The sequence below is a fragment of the Suricata suricatta genome, chromosome 10 (assembly GCF_006229205.1).
Source record: "Suricata suricatta isolate VVHF042 chromosome 10, meerkat_22Aug2017_6uvM2_HiC, whole genome shotgun sequence".
Taxonomy (NCBI): Eukaryota; Metazoa; Chordata; class Mammalia; order Carnivora; family Herpestidae; genus Suricata; species Suricata suricatta.
This window is the reverse complement of record NC_043709.1, coordinates 75,953,821-75,978,408: the sequence shown is the minus strand read 5'-3', so window position 1 is coordinate 75,978,408 and position 24,588 is coordinate 75,953,821. Positions and strand designations below refer to the sequence as shown.

At 37.9% G+C, this 24,588-nt stretch overlaps 1 protein-coding gene across 1 annotated transcript in view; it reads right to left on the bottom strand.

The window, feature by feature from the left end:
* DENND5B (DENN domain containing 5B) overlaps positions 1–24,588 on the bottom strand; it is a 185,048-nt gene that overhangs the window by 45,882 nt on the left and 114,578 nt on the right. The window contains exons 10-17 of the mRNA XM_029955517.1: positions 22,401–22,632; positions 19,925–20,008; positions 17,588–17,738; positions 8,471–8,564; positions 7,545–7,655; positions 4,056–4,187; positions 2,212–2,364; positions 1,274–1,352 (exon numbers count right to left, since the gene is read on the bottom strand). Coding sequence (XP_029811377.1) covers positions 1,274–1,352; positions 2,212–2,364; positions 4,056–4,187; positions 7,545–7,655; positions 8,471–8,564; positions 17,588–17,738; positions 19,925–20,008; positions 22,401–22,632 — 1,036 coding nt within the window. The remainder of the gene's footprint in view (positions 1–1,273; positions 1,353–2,211; positions 2,365–4,055; positions 4,188–7,544; positions 7,656–8,470; positions 8,565–17,587; positions 17,739–19,924; positions 20,009–22,400; positions 22,633–24,588) is intronic.

Here is a 24,588-nt window from a genome sequence, read left to right as displayed (position 1 = left end):
CGGGGGGCTCAGTTAAGTGTCCGACTTCGGCTCAGGTCATGATCTCATGGTTCATGAGTTCACGGCCCATCGGGCTCTGTGCTGACAGCTCAGAGCCTGGAGCCTGCTTTGGCTTCTGTGTCTCTCTCTATGTCCTTCCCCCACTTGTGTATGACTCTGTCTCTGTCTCTGTCTCTGAAAAATAAACATTAACAAAACAAAACAAAAACCTAGGTTTCCAACAATAAGCACCACATTTAGGGTAGCAATGCAATGAAGGGAATGGAGATAGGGCATGCTTCAATCATATTTGCATTGCTTTCTTAAGTTGCTGGTTGGTTATTAATTTTTTTCCCTATTTTTTTAACATTTCTGAATGTCTAAAATAATCCATAACTTTATTTTAAAAAATTTTTATATTTATTTTTGAGAGAAAGTGAAAGGCCATGAGCAGGGAAGGGGCAAAGGGACAGAGGGACAGAGGTCTGAAACAGCTCTGTGCTGACAGCAAAGAGTCCCACGCAGTGCTTAAACTCACAAAACTGCAAGATTATGACCTGAAGTCAGATGCTTAATAACTGAGCCACCCAGGTGTCCCGGATAATCCATAATTTTAGAAAAGGTTCTCAAAGAGCTGATTTAGTATAAAACATTTTATCTCTACTAGATTTCCATCATTACTTCTACTTTTTGTGAAATAGAGGGTTATTTTACATAAAAAAAGATACATATCTAAGAACCCTATGTAACTCTAATTAGCTAAAGTATAATAACATTTCTAACATGTGATGTCTTACTGTAAACTGAAGAAGAAATCAGACTCCTAAAGACTTTTGAGACATACATAAATGTTTTTTCTCTGAAAGATTAATAATGGTTACAAAACTACATAAATGTTTTTTCTCTGAAAGATTATTAATAATGGTTATAAAACTTTAAGGAAAAAAAACCCAATATACACATACAACCTAACAGTGGTGAGAGTAAGGTATACTTGCATGATCCTTTATAATTCATTAGGGATTTTAAAATGTTACCTCATTTAATCAACATTACAGTCTTATATAGCTTAACATTATTTTCCCTGTCTTGCGGATGAAGATCAGAAAGGTCAGGTGACTTTCCCCAGGTTTCACAACTGTTAAGAAATATTGCTCCTCCTGCTTTACCCCATTACTAGCAAGTTTCAGCCTGAGAGAGAGAGAGAGGTAAAGACAAAGCCATATGGTACTGATTCTTCACATGGTCCAATGCTACCAGGTCTGTAGAAACAACCAAACCAATGAACTCTCACCTGGTGATTCTGCAAGGTGCTCTTGTTTCTCTTCTCTGTCCTGAAACTGAATTAAATGTGACCACAAAGCTGACTTCCCCTGAAATTACAAGGTTTAAAAAATTTTTTCATTTTATAAGAACTAATGAATCAAGAAATCATTTCTTTTCAAAACTATTCACATCGAAATGGTCATTTTGATGTTTGGAGATCCAAGCTCATCCATTCTCAGCTGGATGATATGCTGAGCAACTCACTCCTTGTGAAATAAGGGTCATCCTTTGCCTCACTGAGAAGATTAGTAATAGCCTGGGGAAGGGCAGCAAACGAGATGGCTAGAAATACTGGCGAGTATTTCTGAAGTTCAGCTCAGTCGTTACTTAGTTGTATGGTTAGGACTGTCTAGTAACCACAGAATTAAAAGGCTCTAGCAGCACAGAATGTATTTGTGTATATCCATGTGCAAAATCCATTTGTATGTTTGGAATGCCAGCTATGGAAGAAAACAAGCCAGAGGAGAAAGAAAACAGGGGAAGAAGAAAGAACATGCCCACAAGAGAAAACAATCAGAACAGGAGATAGGAGCGACAAAAACAAAGAAACCATTTGAGTTTTTGCACCCTGAATAACTAAATCACTTAAAATGGTAAAGGTTAATTCTGGCTAACAGTTTTCCCGGACAGTGACGAAAGCAGATGCTTAATGGAATCAACAGGGGATACAGTCTCTGCAGTAAATGTGCCATTTTATCCTTTGCTGTTTACCAGGAAAGAGCCCCAAACCACCCCGTAATCATGGATTTTATTTTCTTTTTCTGAAATTAAAAAGCCTCTGGTGCATTTCTAGTCATCCTGTGACAAAGGAACATATCCTTTAATTTTTATACCTTTTTCTCCTTGTGACATTTCTTGACAGGGTTCCTAACCAGCCTCATCACCAGGAACTCCTGAGACTGTTACCTGCTTAATCTGCAACCCGTGGCTCCAGATCCTCTCCAGCAGGTCACAGAGACTGGCGATCAGGGTGTTCTCCTCCAAGCCGGTTATGTTGGCTTCTCCATGGCCCAGTTCCACTGCTTCGTGTCCCATTTTCTCCACCAACATGCGTTTTGTCTGAGAACATCACATGTGATCACAAGGGTCATCCCAGCAGTGAGGTAAAAAACCAACAAGTCGACTACTGGATCATTCATCCCTTTATTATACTTATTTTTAAAGATTTTACTTTTAATAAGCTCTACACCCAACATGGGGCTTGAACGCACAACCCCTGCTGAGCCAGGCCCCGCCACCTTCTCTATATTTCTAATTATAGATTTTTCAGCACTTTGGGAAAAGTGTCTTAATCTCTGTGGTCAATTAATTGCAGTCATATCACATATACTTTTATTATTTGGGGATCACTCGCTAGTGGGAGATTATAATACAAGTAAACATTTATGATGGACAATTTTCAGAATAGGAGCTTGAGTAACTTTGGGGAGTCACATGAGACCCATCCAGCCACTGCAACTAAGCCCCCCACCCTGCAGTTAGCTTCGACTGCGCTTAGGCAAAAACCACAGCACAAACAGGCAGCTCTAAACTGCTTCAGAACTCCCTAGTCTGTGAGTGAACCAGGTCTCTTTTTCCCTTCCCTTTTACTCTTTTATCTTGTCTCTGCTCATGAGTTTGTGCCAGAAAATAAAAAGGAAAGGGAAATCAATTTCAAGTAAGTAATTTACAGCAATCTTAGCTGCACTCATAAAATGGGTAAAGTGAGAATCTAGTTCCTGTAGGTGGGGACCTTGTCTCACTGATTCAACACTGTATGCTGATACTGTTGTATGATACACAGAAGGTACTCCAGGAAGTACTCTCAAATAAAAGAATTAAATTACTGGCTAAAATGATGTCCTGAATATTGTCAGTCTGTATTCTCACCTTTGATGAACACAGCTATCTGAGAAGAGACTAGTGTGTTAGTATACACAAACCCAGGGGCACCTGGGTGACTCCATCAGCTGAGCATCCTACTTCAGCCCAAGTCATGATCCCGGGCTTTATTGGTTTAAGCCTGGCATCAGGCTCTGTGCTGAGGGCTCAGAGCCTGGCGCCTGCTTCAGATTCTGTCTCCTTCTCTCTCTGCCCCATCTCCCCACTCTGTCTCTCTGTCTCCCAAAAATAGATAAATATTAAAAAAATTTTTTTAAATATATACACAAACCTACACTATAAGGTCTTCTTCCTCATGGGTATATATATATGATGGGCATGGACAACACAAAAACTGTGTTGCCACATAAGATGACCACATTTTTTTTTAATGTTTATTTACTTTTGAGAGAGAGACAGAGTGTGAGTGGAGGAGGGGCAGAAAGGGAGGAAGATGCAGAATCCAAAGCAGGCTCCAGGCTCTGAGCCATCAGCACAGAGCCCAGTGTGGGGCTTGAACCCAAGGTCGTGAGATCATGACCTGAGCGGAAGTTAGACGCCCAACCGATGGGGCCACCCAGGCACCCCATGATGACCATTTTTCTGACACAACTTCTGACTGCCTTACTATCCTATTCATGTTGGGAAAAAAGACAGCAATGGCTGAAAAGATGGGAGAAACTATGCGGGGCTCCCATGTCACTGATTCTATGGGCGACAGAGAACCCACGAAGGTTCATGAACTCACTAAAGAGCACACGAGGTTTATGCTCCAGGAAAAGTTTTCTTCTAGGAAAGCTATAGGCTCAAATGGGAGCTGATTCAGCTCATCTTAGTCTCTCACATGGAATGAACATGAGTGCGCATTGTCTTGCATCAGTAATACATACCTTCATTCTACATTCTTTTAATAATCCTTCTACAAATTTGCAGTTGGTCTGTGCAATCACTGCAGGAGAGAGATCTGACAATTTGGGTTGCCTCAGGTTTTTTCCTAAACTTCGTGCCTCTTGCATATATTTCTAAAAATTAAAGAGCATTTTTAATAAGTAAACATCAGATACTCTAATGACTTTCTTAACATTACACAAGTGTAGAAAGAACAAGATGCAAAAAAGGCCATAAGTGTATTCATGCAATAGCAATTCAAATTTTAGTGCCACCAAAAGGCAAAGGACATTTGTACTCTCTTTACCTCCCAATTGTTAACCCCTATGAAAATGAAGGTGATAGAAACCCCATCGGGTTAAAACACATTCATACTATGATAGAATCTAATCTCATCTAGTGTATCTTAGGAGCATGATGGGGATGAAAAAAGATGGGGTTTCTGGATTACTAATCCAAGGTTCTCAGATCACTGGTTTCCTCCTCTCCCCACAGATCAAGACTGAACATACTTCTACCCTCTTGGGCGGTGCTTTCCAACCCAACCCTTTGCTTTTAATCAAGTCATAAGAGGGAAATCAGGAACTCTAGAACCTGGTTGCAACTAATTTTATAACCTCAGGCATATTTGCTTATTTGTAAAATGGGCATAAGACATGTCCTCACAAGAAAGACTATGCGCTCACTCTGAACATGTTTGCTACACTCCCCCCCTTCCTTGCCTTGTTCCACAATCAAGAGAAAGTAGAAACATATTACTTTCAGAGGAAGAGATGGCTCAGAGAGAACCACAGAAATCCAGTCCACTGCTCTTGAGCTTTAGTTAGTGAATGTCCAGGAGAAAAAGGAATCACTATGTGTGCTACCATAGGACACCTGGTGTCCCTCTTCTTTCTGCGCCACCTGCAAAAGCTCATCCACATCCTTTACATTTGTATCAGGATCACAGGGCAGAATCTCCGCAAAGTATCCTAGGACCATTTTTTGAGAATAACTACTCTAAGTTATATAGTAAAACTAGCAGTTTGTTGAGAGAGAGAGACAGAGACAGAGAGAGAGAGAGCGCACACGCGCGTGTAACTGGCATATCCTCCCACAGGCACATATGTGAAATCTATCTTTACTATCTTAAGGGAAGAATTTGATATTATAAGGGAAGATGTGTAAACTCCTTTGTATTCTTTAAATAAAAGCGAGTTTGTATATTTAAAATATTTCCCATTTAAGAAAAATAATCTGCCAAATCTTGTACAAATCTCTAAAAAATCCCACTGATTAAGGATTCAACTGATCAGTGTACCTGCTACTATAAACAGAAAATGTTTCCTTCCAGTGCAATCATTTTAAGGAAAGATTTTTTTAAAAAAATGAATGCTGTAAGAATTTAGTTCCCATAATACTTGGGTATATACTTTTGGCTTCAAGTCTTTTTTAGAGGGTCAAAGAAAGAGGAAAAATTGAAAATGAGAGACAACTATCACCACCAGGGAAGTTACGGATAATAAGGTCTATCAAAACATCCTGAAGGTTAGTCTTCAAATAAATAAATGCAGGAAATGAAAGGCTTTGGAAACACCCACCTGAGATATAAGGCAGAGATTCTATATAAGAATTATAACACCCCCATTTCCTAACATTTCAGGTGGTATAGATATTATCTATATTATCAGAGTTAAAGGCTGGTTAAAAACAAATGTTAACTGGCAAATGTTAAAGGGACTGTTCTCCCCAGTCTCAGTTCTTTCACCTTTAGGACTTATGTGAACACAGAAAGAACTACTGTGACTCAATTCTCAAGAAGAGGAAAGATTCAGTCTTAGCTTAAGAAGAAACACTGGCTAGAAGGAGTGAGGAACACAGTCAGGTAAAGGACTAGAAACAGGTCTTGGCCTTTCTCTTTAAAAAAAAAAAATAAATAATAATTAGGTTACTAAGTAAATCACTGGATTAAGAATTAAGCACTGTTAAAGCGTATGTTCTGTTCTATAAATGAAAACAGCTAGAATGGGGCTACCCTTTGACTGGCCATGTTTACCAAGTCCATAGCACATATGGGGCAATATGATTATCAGCCGACAGCGAACGCCACAGGGTCCAGGCTTCTCCTGAGCATCTCTGGTGAAGCTGTGCAATGAGCAACAGTCCTCTGACATGCACAAAGAGGATAAAGAGGGCACAGCGGGCGGCAGGAGGCCCTTCTTCACATCAAGAAGTGATGCTGCTTCTGTTTATTGCAAAAAATAGAGCACTTGCATTTATAATAAACAAGTGATGATAAAAATGTACTTTTCTTTGGGGGCAGTCAGAGGAAAAATTGTCCTTTAAGGTGAAAAATGGAGAAGAAAGAGAAATCTTTCACATGGAATGTTTTAATAAGAAGTTCATTTCACTATTAAAAGGAAGTGACCCCAGATTTCTTCGGAGATTCTACTATGCTCTTCTTCATTTCTGTTAAAGCTAAAGCAACAAACCAGAAAGTCCTAAGTTCCTGTCCACAGGTGAGCAGCTGTTGAGTGCAACCTAGTATATGAGATTACTGGGGAGAGAACCAGTTTGGCTATTAGCAGTCCTGGGCTATAGGCCCGGCTCTGCCTTTGTGTGTCCATTTAACTCTGGGCCAATCTCTTGGACTTCACATAATGTTGGACAAGGTGACCCTCAGGGATTCCTCTTAGAACTAAGATTCTATACTGATGATCTGCTTTTCTGGTCCTATAATATACAGACCAGGAATAAAGGAAATACATTTCAAACTAAAACAATAAAAAAACCAAACCAAACTAACAACAACAAAAAAACTCCTCGAAACACAGATCAGGAAGAGTTCATTAAAACACTGTGAAGCGGGGCGCCTGGGTGGCTCAGTTGGTTAAGCCTCCGGCTTCGGCTCAGGTCAGATCTCATGTTTGTGGGTTCGAGCCCCGCATCAGGCTCTGTGCTGACAGCTAGCTCAGAGCCTGGAGCCTGCTTCCAGTTCTGTGTCTCCTTCTCTCTCTGCCCCTCCCCCTCTCATGCTCTGTCTCTCTCTGTATCAAAAATAAATAAAACATTAAAAAAAACCCAAAAAACACTGTGAAGCTATAACACAGCCAGAAAAGAAAAGCTGTTCAAAAATGAATTATTTCTGCATTTCTGCAAAATACTTAAACAAAAGAGTGTCTGAACATGTAATGTATTTCTCCTTTGGAAGAACAACATGCTATGACTGGTCCCTCCACAACTCCCTCTTTAACGTCAAAATATCACTAATAAGGATCTGAATAATCAGTTTTACCTGCCAAGAGTACAGAATCCCTCGTGTTAGCACACGCCACCAAGAAACGGTACCCGACACAACAGGAAGTGGAGAGCAAAACGGTGGGGCTGATATCACGCCACAAGGTGATGTGAGGCACTCTAGAGCTACGTGCACACATGCATGTGGATAACTCAAGGACACCAAAGACAAGATTCAGGAACATCTGCAAACCACTTTCAGGCGAGGAACATACCAGGCAGCACTCAGAGAAGGATTTTTTAGGAAGTCGTGCAGGAGGAGGTGGGCCCTGATCCCACTCCCAGAATGCCATGGAGTTCTGACAGACCAAAAGTTCCCCGGAAGGCTAAGAGGATGGAGACGTGCCAATGACAGAAAAGCCAAAAAAAAAAAAAAAAAGACAGGGAGAAAAAGACCAGCAAAACATGCATGCACATGATAAAGTCACAGCAGGAGGGAGGGGAAAGAAAATACGACAGCACAAAGAAAAGCACTAGACGGATTATGTTTCAATTTTTAAGAAAATATTTAAAATCATAAATGTATGAACATTTCAACAAAAAAGCAATATATATTTGGAATGATGTTTTCTCCTTTACTTCTAAACATCTGAGCTTAGAAAATAGTTAACAAATCTTCTGACTGCATTTTTCTTTGATCACAATAACCAAAACCTACTTAAAATTATTCAAATGTATAATTATACTTGTATTTTCAAGTAGTACAAATAAAGCATAAAGATCTTAATTCAAGAATAATTTCTAAACAGTTTAAAAAACGGTGTCAGCAAGCCCAGGATAAAGCACAAGCAAATACATCTTTACTTAGTAAGTTTAAATTATGCTTGAAACTTAAAATATATTTCTTGTACTTTTTTCCCTACAGGAGACATAATGACCAAAATTTTATCCTAAACTTAGCCTTTACTTGATGTGGTACACAGGGAGACTTGTTTTAGAGCCTTATTTTAGGTGTATTAAAATTACAAAAATGGGGGGGAGTGTTCTTTTAAAGGCAATACAAAAGGATTACTATTTTAAACTAAAACTGGACCATTCTGTAAAAGAAAGCGGGAGAACTTGCACAATGACAACTTCTGAGCTGAGTAAGCCAAGTTCATGGCTCTTGCACGAAGGCGTCCTGGGAAGGCAGCCCACATACCTCCCTCAGGTCGTTGTCCAATCCGATGTGCTCAGAATGTTGGCGAAGGCGGTCTTTCCTGCGCTGTGCAGTGGCGCTCCGACTCACCCAGCGACTGGAAAAAGCCGTACCCAAAAGGTGCAGGTTAAAATAAACAAGAAAGTGATCACTTATTTCTAAAACAGAAAAAATGTACTGTTTAAAAGACTACAATACTTATTTTTCAACCAATTCTTTAAATATGTAATAGCTTTGGGGCGCCTGGGTGGCTCAGTTGGTTAAGGATCCGACTTTGGCTCAGGTCATGATCTCACATTCATGGGTTCGAGCCTAGAGCCTGTTTCAGATTCTGTGTCTCCCTGTTTCTCTGCCTCACCCCCTCTCACGCTCTATTTCTGTCTCAAAAATAAATAAAACATTAAAAAAATTTAAATACGTAATAGCTTTATTGTAACATACTTAAATGCCATATAATTCACCCATTTAAAGCATGCAATTCAGTGGTTTTTATTATATTCAGAGACCTGTAACCATCACTACAATCAGTATTTTATTATTTTATTTAAAATATTTTTCTTAAACATTTATTATTGAGAAACATAGAGAGACAGAGCATTAACAGGAGAGGGGCAGAGAGAAGGGGAAACACAGAATCCAAAGCAGGTTCCAGGCTCTGAGCTGTTAGCACAGAGCCCGCTGTGGGGCCCAAACCCATAAACTGTGAGATCATGACCTGAGCCGAAGTCGGCGCCTGAGCCGAAGTCGGTGGCTACTGAGCCACCCAGGCGCCTCACAATTAGTACTTTTTAAAAACTGAGGTTAAAAAATACACAGCATTGCCTAATAATGATCCTCTCCTTTCCACTTTCCTGTCCAACAGAGCCCCAAACCCTGGATGAATACTATTAGGTAACTTCTCTACTCTCATATCCCCGCAGATTAGTTCTTGATTTCTGTCATGCCCTTTATCACCTCTCTCCCATTCCCCATTCCCCTCAAAAACTGTTCCAAATCTTTCACTTTATGCTCAAGTGCCTCTCCTCAATTGCCTGCTTTCTGCTTCAATGATGTATATACACACAGACATTTCATCTTTCTTCTAATCCCAAAGTATAAAATACACTGGCTATTGCTCAAAACTACTATTCCCACCTGGAAGAAACTCCCTGATCAATTCTCTCTTGCTTCTTCAACCTGCTGCAGTAGCTATCTTCTTTCTTTTCTTTTCTTAAGTTTATTCATTTTGAGAGGGGGAGAGAGTGCGCAAATGGGAGCAGGGCAAAGAGAGAGAGAGACAGAGACAGAGATCCCAAGCAGGCTCTGCTCTGCACAGTCAGGTCAGAGCCTGATGTGGGGTGAATTCATGAACCAAGACTTCATGACCTGAGCTGAAGTTGGATGCTTAAGCAACTGAGCCACCCAAGTGCCCCTAGTCATCTTTTCCTGAATCTCTAATTTTTCTTTCTCAACTGAATATTTCTCTTCAGCTTACAAGCATGCTGGTCTCTCTCTTGACCCTCTACAGTTATGTGTAAGTTTCTCTCTTCACTCTTTTCATGTAAAAAAAATTTTTTTTAAATTTATTTTTGAGAGAAAGAGACAGCTCGAGCAGGGGAGGGTCAGAGAGAGGGAGACACAGAATCTGGAAGACAGGCTCCAGGCTCTGAGCTAGCTGTTAGCACAGAGCCCGACACAGGGCTCGAACCCACAAACCGTGAGATCATGACCTGAGCTGAAGTTGGATGCCACGCAGGTGCCGCTTCACGTAAAAATTCTTACAAAGAAAAGATTACATGTAAGGCTTCTACTTAGTTGCCTTTGGATCTTAAGTTTATCTCAAATCACCTTCCCCTGACAATGCTCTTGAAGTCATTTATATCCCCAACTGCTATATCCAATGGCTATCATTCAATTCTTAGCTCATGCAATCTCTCTGTATTACTTAGTACCACCTTATAAATCCAGCTGTTTTCAGTTAAGTCAGTGTTTCCAATGGGGTCGGTTCTGTCACCTTTGAGCTTTTGTCCATGAAGTTTCCTCCCAACTTCTATTCTTCTATTAGATAGCTTCAATGCTACACAGAAAGTGTTTGTTGATTCTTCCAAATCTAACCGGTCTACTCTTCTTATACTCCCCAATTTTATTACCTATCATAGCATGTTATAATGACTTATCTCTATTTCCTATAAAATCCTCTCTACTATAAACTCTTGAAGGGCTGGTATCATGTTGGTCACTGTTTTACTGGCAGTCTATACATCACCTGACTTTTCTATAAATACACTCTAAATAAATAATCAGAGATGCAGTCTAACATTTAGGCTTACAGACATGCCTCACAACATGTATGTAATTATAAATTGTTTCCTTTATTTCAAGACTCATATTTTGGCCTTTAAGTGTTCCCCAAATTAAGATGTGTCTTCTATTCCATATGCATGTTTAATATATAGTATTTTCCAAAAAGCTTTTGAGTTAATAACGGATCGTACAACCAAGTTAATCAGGATCAAGTAAATGTGCTCAAAACAACCTAACTGTTCAACAGTAGGGGGTGCTATATAATGAAATATCATGTAGTCATAAAAAGAATCAAGTTGGTAGGAATATTAAGATGGGAGAAGGTTCACGGTACAATAATGAATTGAAAAAAACAAGATAAAACATTGTGTAAATAACATTCTAATTTTGTTAAAAAAAATCAACATGGACATGCACACCATGATCTATGCAATGGAAGAGTGTAACAACAAATGTTGATGTCTCATGGTGATGGCATTATGTATGTGTGGTTTTAAAATTTACTCTATCACTTTCAAATATTCTGAATTTTCTAATGAGCATATATTATTTTAAATCAAACCATTTTTAAAAATTTCTCAAATCTTGACTTATCATCCCCATGACTATGTATTCATCACACTTTTCTTGTTTTTTATTAGGGTGATCTATTTTTTTATAATAGTTTATTGTCAAATTGGTTTCCATATAACACCCAGTGCTTCTCCCCACAAGTGCCCTCCTCCATGACCATCACCTCCTCTAACCCTCAGGTTCGTTCTCAGTCGTCAACAGTCTCTCATTATTTGTGTCCCTCTCTCTCTCCCCAACTCTCTCTTGAGTATATCCGACAGCACAGAGCTATATACAATTTAAAAAATGCATGTATATTTTTGCCTGTCAGGAAAAGTTATATTGTATTACTGGCACTTCATTATTTTTAATTTATTTAATAAAGTATGCAATTTACAAAAAGCTTAAAATGAGCTTCTTTTGTTGCTTTTAAAATAATTTATGCATGCCTTTGGTTTCAAGTTTCTGAATCATCTCATTTCAGTCTGCTATTTAGAGGAACACTGAATAATTATGATAAAGATGACAGCCAGAAAGGTAGTCCCTCTTAAAATAGTTAAAAAAAAATAGGTTTATATTGGGACAAAAAGTGCAAAGTTCTAGTGATAGATCTTTGAAGTAGAGACCTTGGCAATGTCCCGATAACAAAATATCAAAGTAAGGCTGTAAAAAGGATACAAAGAAAACGGGGGGTGACTGAGAAGGAAGATCGAGAAAAAAAGCATATGAAGGCACTGACAAAGAAAGATTCTTTGCCTGTTCAAACCTTAGTTAGGCTTCTAAACCTTCTCCTACGTCAATCTGTGCACTTCCTTATAAAGTCCAATTTTAATAAGAACCTTGCCAAGTCAGTTTAGCAGGAAAGCCCCCATCCTCAGGATGTGATCATTCTCAATGTCTGATCAGCTTCTGTATCATCCATAACCCCCCAAGTGATGTCTGATCACCCAGGCCTGCTTTCGGCAAGAATCCTGTTAGGTTGGTTTAGTCAGAACCTGCCCCTCACCTAACTTTTGATGTTTCCTCTTATAAGTTTTTCTCCACTCTGCTACTTGACTATAAATTCCTACTTACTCACTTACTGTATTTGGAATAAAGTTCAGTCTCTCTCTCTTTCACTGCAAATCCCCAAAGCAACAGTCCCTACATGACCCCCCTTGAGTAAAGTGTGTCTCACAATCTTCAACAAGTACCATGAATACTGTTTTTCTTTAACAACTCTGAAGCAGAATATAAACACCAGATGATAAATTTATATAATAAACAAAAGGGAAGTGCAAGTAACAAAATGTACAAAGGTCTGGAGGCTTTGGAAACAGCTCTGTAGCAAAAAAGGTCAGTGAAAGATAGTAAAATTTGTTCAGGAATTTAAAAAATTAGGGTTACTAAACAGAGTGGTTCAAATAAATAGTAAAAATAGGCTATAAAGACCAGCTAATGAACTTACATAATAAATAAAGAGGAGACTACAAATGGCAGAACAGTTTCCTTGGCAGGTAAAAGTGGAAAACGATTTAGGTAAAGAAAAGGGTAAATGTTAACTTACATGCTATAACTAGCATCTCACTATACACTCTTGTGGGACAAAAATTTTATTTTTGTTTCTATTTTATTTTTAAAACAAGGAAAATGATCATCTGCTTAAGAAAATAATGATAAAGTATATACATTCCTGGTCTTGTCAAGGAATTATTTTGTTCTTTTCATTATTAAATCTCACTGACTAAGCATATTTTTGCCAAAGATGATCACATTTGCTGAAAATACTAATGATTGCTTATTTGTTTTGGCTTCATAAGCAGCATATGAAATTCTAATAGTTGATCAGCCATTTGCAGAGGCACGGTTATAAATCTCTTTATCCTGCCATGAGTTCTTAGATCTTTTCTCTTTCAGACTTGAATCTACCTGAAAATACAATGCTTAGGGCTCAACCTTGGGATTATATACAAGATTAAAAGAAAGAAAATACTGCAGTAAGATTTTAAAGCTGAAATCTTCCCTCCATCCTCCTCCCTACTTCCCTTTTCTGCTTCATTTTCCTTCACAACTCTTATCACTACCTGACTCGTTATTTATTTTACATTAGTACTAAGTGTCTTTGTTTGTTGCCTCCTCCTTGAAAGCAGGGACTTTTGTTGTTTTGTTCATTGCTAAATTCCCAGTGAACAGGACACTGTCTCATATATAGTAGGGGTTCCATAATATTTGCCAAATAAATGAATGAGGAATCTAATGCTATTAAAAGAAAATGAAAACTATTTAAATTAATAGTACACTAATATAAAAGTAATTCATACAATTAGGATATTTTACAAATGTAAGAAAAAATAAGTAAACTAATGACTAGTCTGTTCTGATGGAGAGTTCTCAATCATTTCTGAAAAATAGGACATTATATCTAGTTCTATCATCTGTTAAGTTTGAACTCCCATAATGGTCAATATCTCTTAGAACACTTTTAAGTCCAGTGTTTAAAAAAGCAGGAATAGGGGCACCTGGGGGGCTTTGTTGGTTAAGCATCTGACTCTTGAATTCAGCTCATGATCTTTCCTACAGTTCGTGAGTTCAAGACTCACACTGGGGGGCGCCTGGGTGGCTCAGTCGGTTGAGCGTCCGGCTTCGGCTCAGGTCATGATCTCACGGTTCGTAGGTTCGAGCCCTGTGTCGGGCTCTGTGCAGACAGCTAGCTCAGAGCCTGGAGCCTGTCTTCAGATTCTGTCTCCCTCTCTTTCTGATCCTCCCCTGCTCGCACTGTCTCTCTTGTCTCTCAAAAATAAATGAAAGATATTAAAAAAATTAAAAAAAAAAAAGACTCACACTGGGCTCTGCAGGGAGCCTGGCTGGGATTCTCTCTCTGCCTTCCTCTCTCTCTGACCCCACTGCCCTCAAAAGAAATTTGTTTAATAAATAAACTTTAATAAAAGATTAAAAAAGCAGGAATACCTCTTTAATGGAGGTTAAACCCCTGCAAATTAACTAAGGTAAGTAAGTAATATTTTCAGTCATTAGCTATTTACTTCTGTCTTGTAAGCGACATATGAAATTATCTCCACAATCTTCCTTTCCAAGCCCTTAGTATAAATACTTGCATTTTCTACAGGAGGGGAAGATTTCATTGTGAATATATAACTTTGCCACCTTTCTCATGAATCACTTTCTACTCCTGACTTCATTGAAGTTCAGACAATCTATTTAAAAGAAGAGTTTAATCAAATAGTTTTTAAAATTCATAATTTTTTTAAGATTGTATTTTTAAGTAATTTTTATACCCAAAGTGGGACATAAACTCACAATCTGAGATCAAAAGTCACATGCTCCACCAACATAATTCTTTCGCTTTACTGCACAGCACTCCTTTTCCAAATATGTAAAAGGATACTGGACTGAAAACTTTCCAGACCCCCAGGCTTTATGAATGAGACATCCTGAACATGGTACCTGGAGTAAGGAGAACTGAGTTCTAATCCTAACTTTACCAGCAATCCAAGCTCAGACTCCTACCAACACATTATAATGCCACTGTCTTCAGGGTTAGGCCGTGTGATCTCAACCCCTGCTTCATGTAGTTCTCCACTAGGAAAGACGGTGCCCACACAGGTACCTTGCTCCTCAGAGTATCATCTTATCTTCTTTGTGGCCACCCCTCCTAAAAGAGTCCATTCTAAGGTAGACATGAGGTGTCTGAGAGCTCTTTTGTTGCAGAAGATCCTGTTACATTGGGTATACTAAATGGAAGTGGCAGTGAGCCATCTGAATTTTCAGAACAGGCAAGCAGAGTATCAGTGAAGGGAATAAAAAAGAAGTAGAATTATGCTTTTTGACCTAAATGGCCCCAACTAAATAAGTAATATGAAGGTTCTTGAAAGATGGCTTAAAATAAGTAAAATGTTTCTTTCAGATGATTTGTGCAACTATATATTACAAAATTTTTGGTACTTACCTTTTGTCCTTTAATTTACTCAAAATTTCTTAGGGGCTACCAAAGCACAGTTTCCAACTCCAAAAGTAAGACAAGGCACGTATTACCCTTATTTTGGAGTAACTGGGCCAGACGCATGTCTATGTGGTGTAACAGTAATGGCCTGGGCCCCAAATTAGCAGACCTAGGTCTGAATTCTAGTTTTACCACTTCTTAGCTTTGTGACTCTCTCTAGTTGTTGAATCTCTCTGAACCTTATTCATGAAATGGGTAAAACAATGTAGGTTTATATACAGAGGTAATATATAGCTCCTTTGTAAAAATGAGCTAATGTACTCGATACAGTCAGCAGAGAAGTGTAGAATCAGCTTAATATTGGGGCGCCTGGGTGGCTCAGTTGGTTAAGCGTCCGGCTTTGGCTCAGGTCATGATCTCACCGTTCATGGGTTCAAGCCCTGTATCGGGCTCTGTGCTGACAGCTAGCTCAGAGCCTGGAGACTGCTTCACATTCTCTGTCTCCCTCTCTCTCTGACCCTTCCCTATTCCCACTGTCTCTCCCTGTCTCTCAAAAAGAAATAAAAGAACATTAAAAAAAATCAGCTTAATATTAGTTACTAGCAGATCAACTCCATAACTAACCCTATGTTGGCACAGAGAAGGCTCCACTGGCAGGAAAGGATTATTTGAAAACAGATAAAAATGTGGTGATGAAAATTCCTAAGTTTTCTGACTGAGAGTTGTATATTTATGATGATGAATACTAGACTCTAAAAGGAAAAGAAATAGCAATGCGGAACAGTACTGCAACTGTGTAATCCATGCATTGCATTTTTTCCCTTTAATGTGTCGCTATCATAGCTTTCCACATTTGGAACTAAATGAATCAATAATTCTGACACATTTTAGAAATATATTTAAAGGAACACCTTCAGGTGTCTGGGGGACTTAGTCAGTTAAGCATCCAAGTTTAGCTAGGTCATGATCTTGCAGTTCATGGGTCTGAGCCCTGCATCAGGCTCTGTGCTGACAGCTCAGAGCCTGGAACTTGCTTCAGATTCTGCGTCTTCCTCTGTCTCTGCCTCTCCCTTGCTCTCTCTCAAAAATAAACAAACATTGGGGCGCCTGGGTGGCTCAGTCGGTTGAGTGTCTGACTTCAGCTCAGGTCATGATCTCACGGTTTGTGGGTTCGAGCCCCGCGTCGGGCTCTGTGCTCCAGCTCAGAACCTGGAGCCTGTCTTTAGATTCTGTCTCCCTCTCTCTCTGACTCTCCCTGCTCATGCTGACTTTCTTTCCCTCAAAAATAAAATAAAACTAAAAAAAAAAAAAAAAAAAAAACCAAACAAACATTAAAAAACAGTTAAAAATAAAAAAAAAATAAAGGAACACCTTCAGCTAGGAAATCCGTAAGGGTTTCATTCCTTTCAGGTTATTAAAAATAGAGTATTAGCAGTACAAACACAAGGGTACACAAATGTGCACCCCAACAAATTCCAAGTACCACAGTACCTAGCTTAATAGTGTTTATTAAATTAAGCCAAGTGTTACCATGGCATATTATAAAGATAATTTACTATGTTTTCCTTTTTCCTGACCAACAGATAGAGACAGAGACTGGAGTTAACACTGTTACAAGTTAAGGAACCTGAGGCCAGCAGAAGTTGGAAGAAGCAAAGGCAGCTCCTTCCTTGGAGGTCTTGAAGAAAGACCTTGCCACTATCTTGATTTTGGACTTCTAGCTTCCAGAACTATGAAAGAATAAATTTCTGTTGTATTAAAAGCCACCAAGTTTGTAGTATTTTGTTATAGCAGTCCAAGGAAACTAATACAGATAGTGAAAATATCATTTTTCTAATTCCATGAGACAGTATCAGTATTATATTTGGTCATTTAAAGTGAAGCTATTCCCAAGTGCACATTACTTAAAAAGTGAAAAAATATCTCTAGTCTTTGGATTTTTTTTTACATGATGTAATTCATAGAATGTGAATCCATATATATTTTTAAAGTATTTATTTATTTAGATAGATAGAAAGAGAGTTGTGTGCATGCAAGCAGGGGAGACGCAGAGAGAGAGGGAGGCAGGGAATCCCAAGTAGGCTCCACACTGCCAGTGCAGAGCCTGACACAGGGCTTGAACCCATAAAGCGTGAGATTGTTACCTGAGCCCAAATCAAGTGTTGGGACGCTTAACCGACTAAGCCACCCAGGTCCCCCAATCCATATTTCAAATGGATTGGTTTGGTCTTTGGAAGAGTAATCAGAATGATAAGATATTTAATGGTTACAATGCCCCATTAAAGTTACAAAGCACTGTACTCTTCATTATTCCTATAACCGACTGCTCAAGTGAAGAATGTGCTTACTTGTTATTAGTTGGTCCTGTTGCCAAGACATCAGACTGTAGCTTTGGAAAGAAACCTTGCTCATATTTGCCTTGACCAATTTTCATATCAAGCAGATGTGGGTGGATTGCAGTGTGATCCATTTTCATTAGTCGCTGCTCAATTGATTGGGCTATAAATTAAATTTATAATAAATTAGAAACATTTCATTGGCTAAACCTTAAAACAATGCTTCCTCCACTCATGCACCAACAAGGAACTCAATCTTTCTGATGCTCTAAAATAGATTTTTGTAAAAGCTCTTCAGAGATCAGTATAATGTAGGTATAAAAAGGTTAATTTTAAGTAAATGCTGAATGACTAATTTTCATGGTATTTCCTGCCTTGTCAATCACAGAGCAGCAAGGTTGAAAAATCTATAATTTAGTGCTAAACAAGTTTCCCTTAAGTGGAATATTCAATACTTTAATACTTCAATATTTTAAAATTAAATATTTCAATATTTAAGAATATTTTCTTAATGAAAATATGTTCTAAGTACAAATTTAAGAAAATGATGGCAAATAAAATACTGTCCTTCAACTGAAAGACAAAGAAGGAAAAGCAAGCACAGTAGCCTTTTTTACTTTATTTCTTTGTACAAAGACCCATTAAATATTAATTGTTCTCCATTGGTAAAAACAAGAAACTGTGTAAAGTTTACTACTTCACTTTTAGCAACGTTCACATTCTCATTAGTAGGAGTCATTTAGGAGTGTTTATTAGATAAAGAGGGGTAATGCAGAGAACAAGAAAATAAGCAGGCATTTAGAAAATGTCCAGAGGATAAGAATTCTGAAGAATAAGATAGGCCAAAATTAAAAGATAGAAATTACTCAACATTTCTATTTAAAACTGCTTAAGGTTAGGAGATTGTCTCAAAGACCCAAGAAATAGCAAATGATTTCTCTGGTAAAAAAAAAAAATTGATCTTAAATGTTTTTATGAACTGAAATTTCAAGAGAAAATATATTTGTGAAGCAAGACTAGGTCTTTAATCCTTTGGAGTATTAAAAGGGGAGAACAAACAGTAATTGTGGTTGTGTGATAAATAGATCACACTGTGGGAACTGCTAATCTTGGGATTTAAGAGAAGCAAAAAGGTATTTTTATAAGTATTTCATGGAACCAGTTTATTTTGCCCAGTTCAATACCATCAGATTGAGTACTGCTGGTTATTGCCCAAACACAGTCTCTTTTTTTTTTTTTACATTTATTTATTATTGAGAGAGAGAGAGAACACAAATGGGGGAGAGGCAGAAAGAGGAGACACAGAAACAGAAGCAGGCTCCAGGCTCCGAGCAAGCTGTCACCACAGAGCCCGATGCGTGGCCAGAGCCCATGAACTGTGAGATCATGAACTGAGCTGAAGCTGGACACTCAACTGACTGAGCCACCCAGGCGCCCCTGCCCAAACAGTCTTAGAAACTTTCTTTTTGAGTGGAGGGATCTGTCCATGACATATTCCACACTTGTCAAAAGAACATGCTTAATACCATCTCGTGTGAGTTTAAAGTGTCACCTAAGCCAGTTGCTTGTGTTTGGTGACAGCAGTGAGGGACACTTTGTAGAAGTCACTATTATCCTCTAGGACTTAAACTTCACAAAATTAGATACCTATCTCAAACTTCCCTAATTTTTTTTTATAGTTCAGAAGAATTTATCCAAAACTTCTTGAATTTCATGTTATTTTTAATATGAAACTTCTAACTTCTCTTAAAACACAGTCCATATGTTTTATGTTGGGCAAAAGAATGCCGTGTTTTAATGGAAAATGATATTTAATTTTTCAGTGATGCCCCCCTGGCTCTCCACAACCCTATCTATACTATCAGTGCTCCTAATATTTATAAAACACTTAATTAACAGATGATTTAGGCAAAATAAAGCTTAGATTCATGGCATGGAATTCTCTGAAGTCCCTGCCAATTTTATGTTCCATGAAATACTATAAAATTCCATCTCTGCCAATAAATCTTCTGTTCTCATGAAAGGAAAAAAAAGGTAGCTTCAGTTTCTCCACTGGATTTAAAATGACAACAGAAATCATCTGATACTGAGTTATTCTCCTTTAGTCAGGAAGCTTTTTAAAAACAAAAATCATGATTCACAATGAGTTACTCCAAGATTTATATTTAAGATTGCCTTGGGAGCATAATGCAATGTTGCTTTTCAGTAATTATACTACCAGTGAATACTGAACATTCAGAAATTATTAAATGCCTGCTTTGAGAGGTCACGGGCCTGTTAGATTTTCAAGGGTTTGTGCCGATACTCATTTTCTGTGATCAGTAAGAAGAAAGAAAAACTCTGCATTACTATCAACTCGTCTTTCTGCACAGAAATCATGCGGTTCTGGTGCCACAATATCAACAGCAGATAACCTCTGCCTAAAGAGTTCACCTGCAAATCAAAATTCTTTTTAGTTAGATGCAAAACAAAAATAAGATAAAAACAACAAAGGACAAAATAAATATACAATAAAGGTAATAAACAACAAATGCCAACTCTACACTTTTGTTTGGGGTGGGAGGAGGATAGTTTTACCTGATGAAAGAAATAGCTTCACCATCTATGGGGGACAGACGCAGTCACAGCCAGCTGCTTCCTTTCACTTTGATAAATTAGGTTCCTGGGAGTCTAGTGCTTTAGCTTAATCTCATTTTCATATGTTAAATCTATAATGGTATATTTTCAAGAGTACTCAATAATTTCTGTGATGATAATGGGAAGGTCAACTTCTTTGAGGGGCTGACAGAAAACTTATTTTAATTGAAAAGAGTTTCTGGAAGCACACAAATAAAGGAATCAGTGCTTAGCTCCATTAAAAAAATTCTGTCAGGAAGGGAGGAATGAAATTTTCTCAACAAGCCATTATATTATTCACATTGCTATTAAGGCACTGAAAGTCATACTATTCTCTGAATAGGGAGAGACAATTTCCTTCATTCCACTCCCTCAATTTCCAGAAATATGGAGGTAATTGCCATTTCCTGAAGTGGCTCCAAGGATCTACCCTCCTAAGTGGGAATAAAACAGAATGATGTTTCAGCATAATCATGAATTCTCAAAGAGATCTCTTAAGACTAAAGACATCATTTACATACTTCTTTCCTTAAATATGCTACAACTATAGCATTGCCACTCCTGTGGCTTTGATCTATTTAAATAAAGTAAGAAAGGCAAACACGGAGGCAGAGCAAAGAAACTCTTTCCTGCCTCTTTTTGCTTCAGTGGAAAACTTGCTCTCAAATAGCAATTATGCTTGAAAGGGGAAAAAAATTAAAGAAAGGGGCATTCAGGTGATAGGTAGCAGTTTATTTGGCAAAGAAAGTGTTAGGAACAAGGTAGAACTGTATAAAATTGTGTGGCCTGGTACACTTCACATGTTTCTTTATTTTATTATTAAAAAATTTTTTTTAATGTTTTTTATTTATTTTTGAGAGACAGAGAGAGACAGCATGAGCAGGGGAGGGTCAGAGAGAGAGGGAGACACAGAATCTGAAGACAAGCTCCAGGCTCTGAGCTGTCAGCAGAGAGCCTGACGCGGGGCTCAAACCCACGAATCATGAGATCATGACCTGAGCTGAAGTTGGACACTTTAACTGACTGAACCCCCCAGGCACCCCCACATGTTTCGTTAATAAAGAAACATCTAATGTGGTAGTAAGGCTTCAGGTGCTAGAATTAGTCAAACCTGAGTTGATATCATGCTCTATCAATCACTGGCCAAGCAACCATAAGCAAGTTACTTAACCTCTTAGCTTTCCCAATTGTAAAATGAGGACAGTCATAAAACAGAAACGTGTTTATACCCCCTCATATTTAAGGTCAAATGCAAAAATGCATGTAAAACATGTGGTATGATGTCTGGAACATAGTAAGTATTCAGAAAATACTTGCTATTAATATGATTATTTATTTAATGGAGTATATTACTGCCAGACAAGACTGGCCAAGACTGATGGTTCTCTAAGGGAAAAACTGGTATCAGGGTTGGGGAACCTATAATTTTTTAAATTTACTTATTTTAATGTTTATTCATTTTTTGAAGAGGGGAGAGGGAGAGAGAGAGACAGAGGGAGACAGAGGGAGACAGAGAGCGCATGAGCAATCATGCAAGAGCGGGGGTAGGGCAAAGAGAGAGGGAGACACAGAATCTGAAGCAGGCCCCAGGCTCTGAGCTGTCAGCACACAGCCCAATGCAGGGCTCGAACCCACGAACAGTGAGATCAAGACCTGGGCCAAAGTTGGATGTTGAACCAATTAAATCACCCAGGTGTCCCAGAGGAATTTCTAATTTGAATACAAGAATCCAGAGATTTAAATTTCAATAAGTGAGTTATAGTTAATGACACCACTAAAAAGTAAATACATTGTTGTAGTTATGTAAATTAGGCAGCATCTCAGATTTACTATTTTAAATGAATACTTATTTTTCTTTTAATGAAGAGAAAAAAGGTGAGAAGTAAAAAGGCAACATAAGCAAGCAACAAATTTATGTTTTTTTCAATTAAGGCAATAAAAGACAAAAATCATAGCAACCTAATGGTTATATTCGATTCAATTTTTTACTGTTTTTCCTCTTCTAAGGGAAGAGGAATGTCAGGTAGGAATAGGATGGGCATTAATTCACAGAAACAAAAGGAAACAAAACTATAGAAAACTCTTGATAAAGTATAAGGATTAATCATGAAATCTAAAATTGAAAATTAATTTTCAGTTTATAAGGCCAACAATGTGTACAAAGAAATAATGAATTTTAAGTCAATTTTAAAAGGTGTGACAGATGTACCTGCTTCTTTTAAAGTGCTGCATTTCTGATAGATAGATGTCCTCAAGGTGGGTGCCCTTACATTATACAATCTTATCTTCTCAATCCGAGAGTCAAAGACCCGGAGCAAAGAATCTTTCTCTTCCCACTGAGACATAATTTTATTATCAATAAAGGTGGCAAACATCTGTGTTTCAATGAAGCGTGAAAGAAATGGCAGGTAAGGCTCAGGCTGGTCAGACAGAAAGGAAGCCTGTAATGAAACAATTAGAAGTTATTAGTGCAACGAGACTACATTAGTACTACATGATAAATCTGAAAATTATCTGTTGCTTAAGTCATTAAAAAATATCTTGTAACATGCAAAACTGATGCTTGAAATTTAAAAATTTTTAATTCACTTTTCCTTTTAAATTCATGGAATTTAAGTGACTTAGGCCTTTCGCACTGATCTCACCTTTCAAAATTGATTTACATTCTGATACTCATGATCATAGATGTAGAAAACAGGGCATAATTAATAAAAGATGGTGGATCAAATGCTGCCATATCATCAACCATCCTCTTCACTTGTCAATAATTTTTGGTCCCTTTTCTAGTGAGCTGTGATTTTTTTTTCTGCTCTCTGCTCCTAGTCCATGCAGTATACCTCTGAGTCATAAGGCACTGACGTGATCAATGGATACGACTGTGATATATACATGTCATAACCTTTTAAAAACATGGAGTTTGTGCTGATGGGTGAAATCTTTGTTTTTCAAGTGGATGTTTTCCTAGGCCCTAACACTGTTCAAGACTGATCAATGAGTGTTAATTCAAGATCAAACTCCTTCCAGACCTGTGCTGACTGAAGAGTCTGGGCCTTAACAACTAAAATTAGGTATTGCCATCCAGAGCTATTCAAGCCTTTGGAAAGCATGTAAAACCAGCTGCAGGTTCCTGTTACCAGACTGTCTGCTACACAGACTGGTTCAGTAAATTGTAATGAGCTCCTAATTCAAAGTGTTCTTTTTCTCCTGTGGTTCTTCAGGTCCATGTACGTACAGGAATTTTACCCACAGTTGGTACTAGCTGCAATTTGGAAGTGAATTATTATTTCAGCTGCTGGGTTGGTTTGCTTTTCATTCTTTTGAGTAGGTGCAGTGTGGCAGAAGCCAGAAGGCGGAAGACGGAAAGGTAAGTTCTGACAATCTCCTCCTTAATAGTCATTGAGTTTTACTAGCATATTTATTTTTCATTCTAAAATTTAGAAAGCTTTTTTAAAGTTCCTTATAAATTTAAATGATTCTGTAGTTCAGATGTATTTACATAAATCTGAATAGCAAGGGAAAGGTTCACAGTAGTCTCTAAAAAGTAAAATATCTTTTGAAAAGGTGAACTACAAGTATCATTTTTACTTTTACTAGAGCAGTTTTTTTTTCCTAAATGAGCCAAATGTCTGGCTTTTGATATTCAGACCCTCATGCACCACACCACTGAAATCAGCAAAGACTTGGCTTGAAGGACTAGCATGTGATAGTCCTGTGCATTTTCCTAGTGAAAAATGAGATGATTACAAGCCTTCTGGAATCCGCATGAAACTTTCATTTCTCTAGTCATTATATAAAAAGAATTCCATTTATAGTTTGAAGCTACATAAAGATTAAGAAGGAAGAAAGTACCAGTGCTCGATTTAGATAAGAATTTGAATTGCCCCAAGGATAAATCGAGTGTACACAGATTAGTTCCACGTGGGATAGGAAAAAATGGGTAAGCTTAATAAGAAAGGAACCTAAGAGCAGGAATACATTTAGAGAAGTGAGGACTTCTTAATTTATTAAAGAAGGTTTCTCAAACATAAAATGCATCAGAACTTAACTGTTCAATGTAGTTTATATGCTTCAACTGAAAAAAATGATGAAATGTGAAAATGACCTGTGATACTACCCACCTTTACAAAAAATTTTTATTAATACTTATTTGTCAGAGACTCCATAATTGTTAGTTAGCTTCTTAGAATACAGAGATCCTTTGAGAGGTCTTTCAAGACACAAAGATACTACTTAGCAAAAAGCCATAATGCATTCTAATAGGAGTATAATGCTTTGGCAATCACAGAAGCCCGGGACTGAATTATACCCGAGTGACTCAAAAGAGTTAATGCACACCTGTAAGTGCTTTGTCTGGAAAACAAAAACAAAAAACTTGGTGGATATGTTAAGAAAATCTG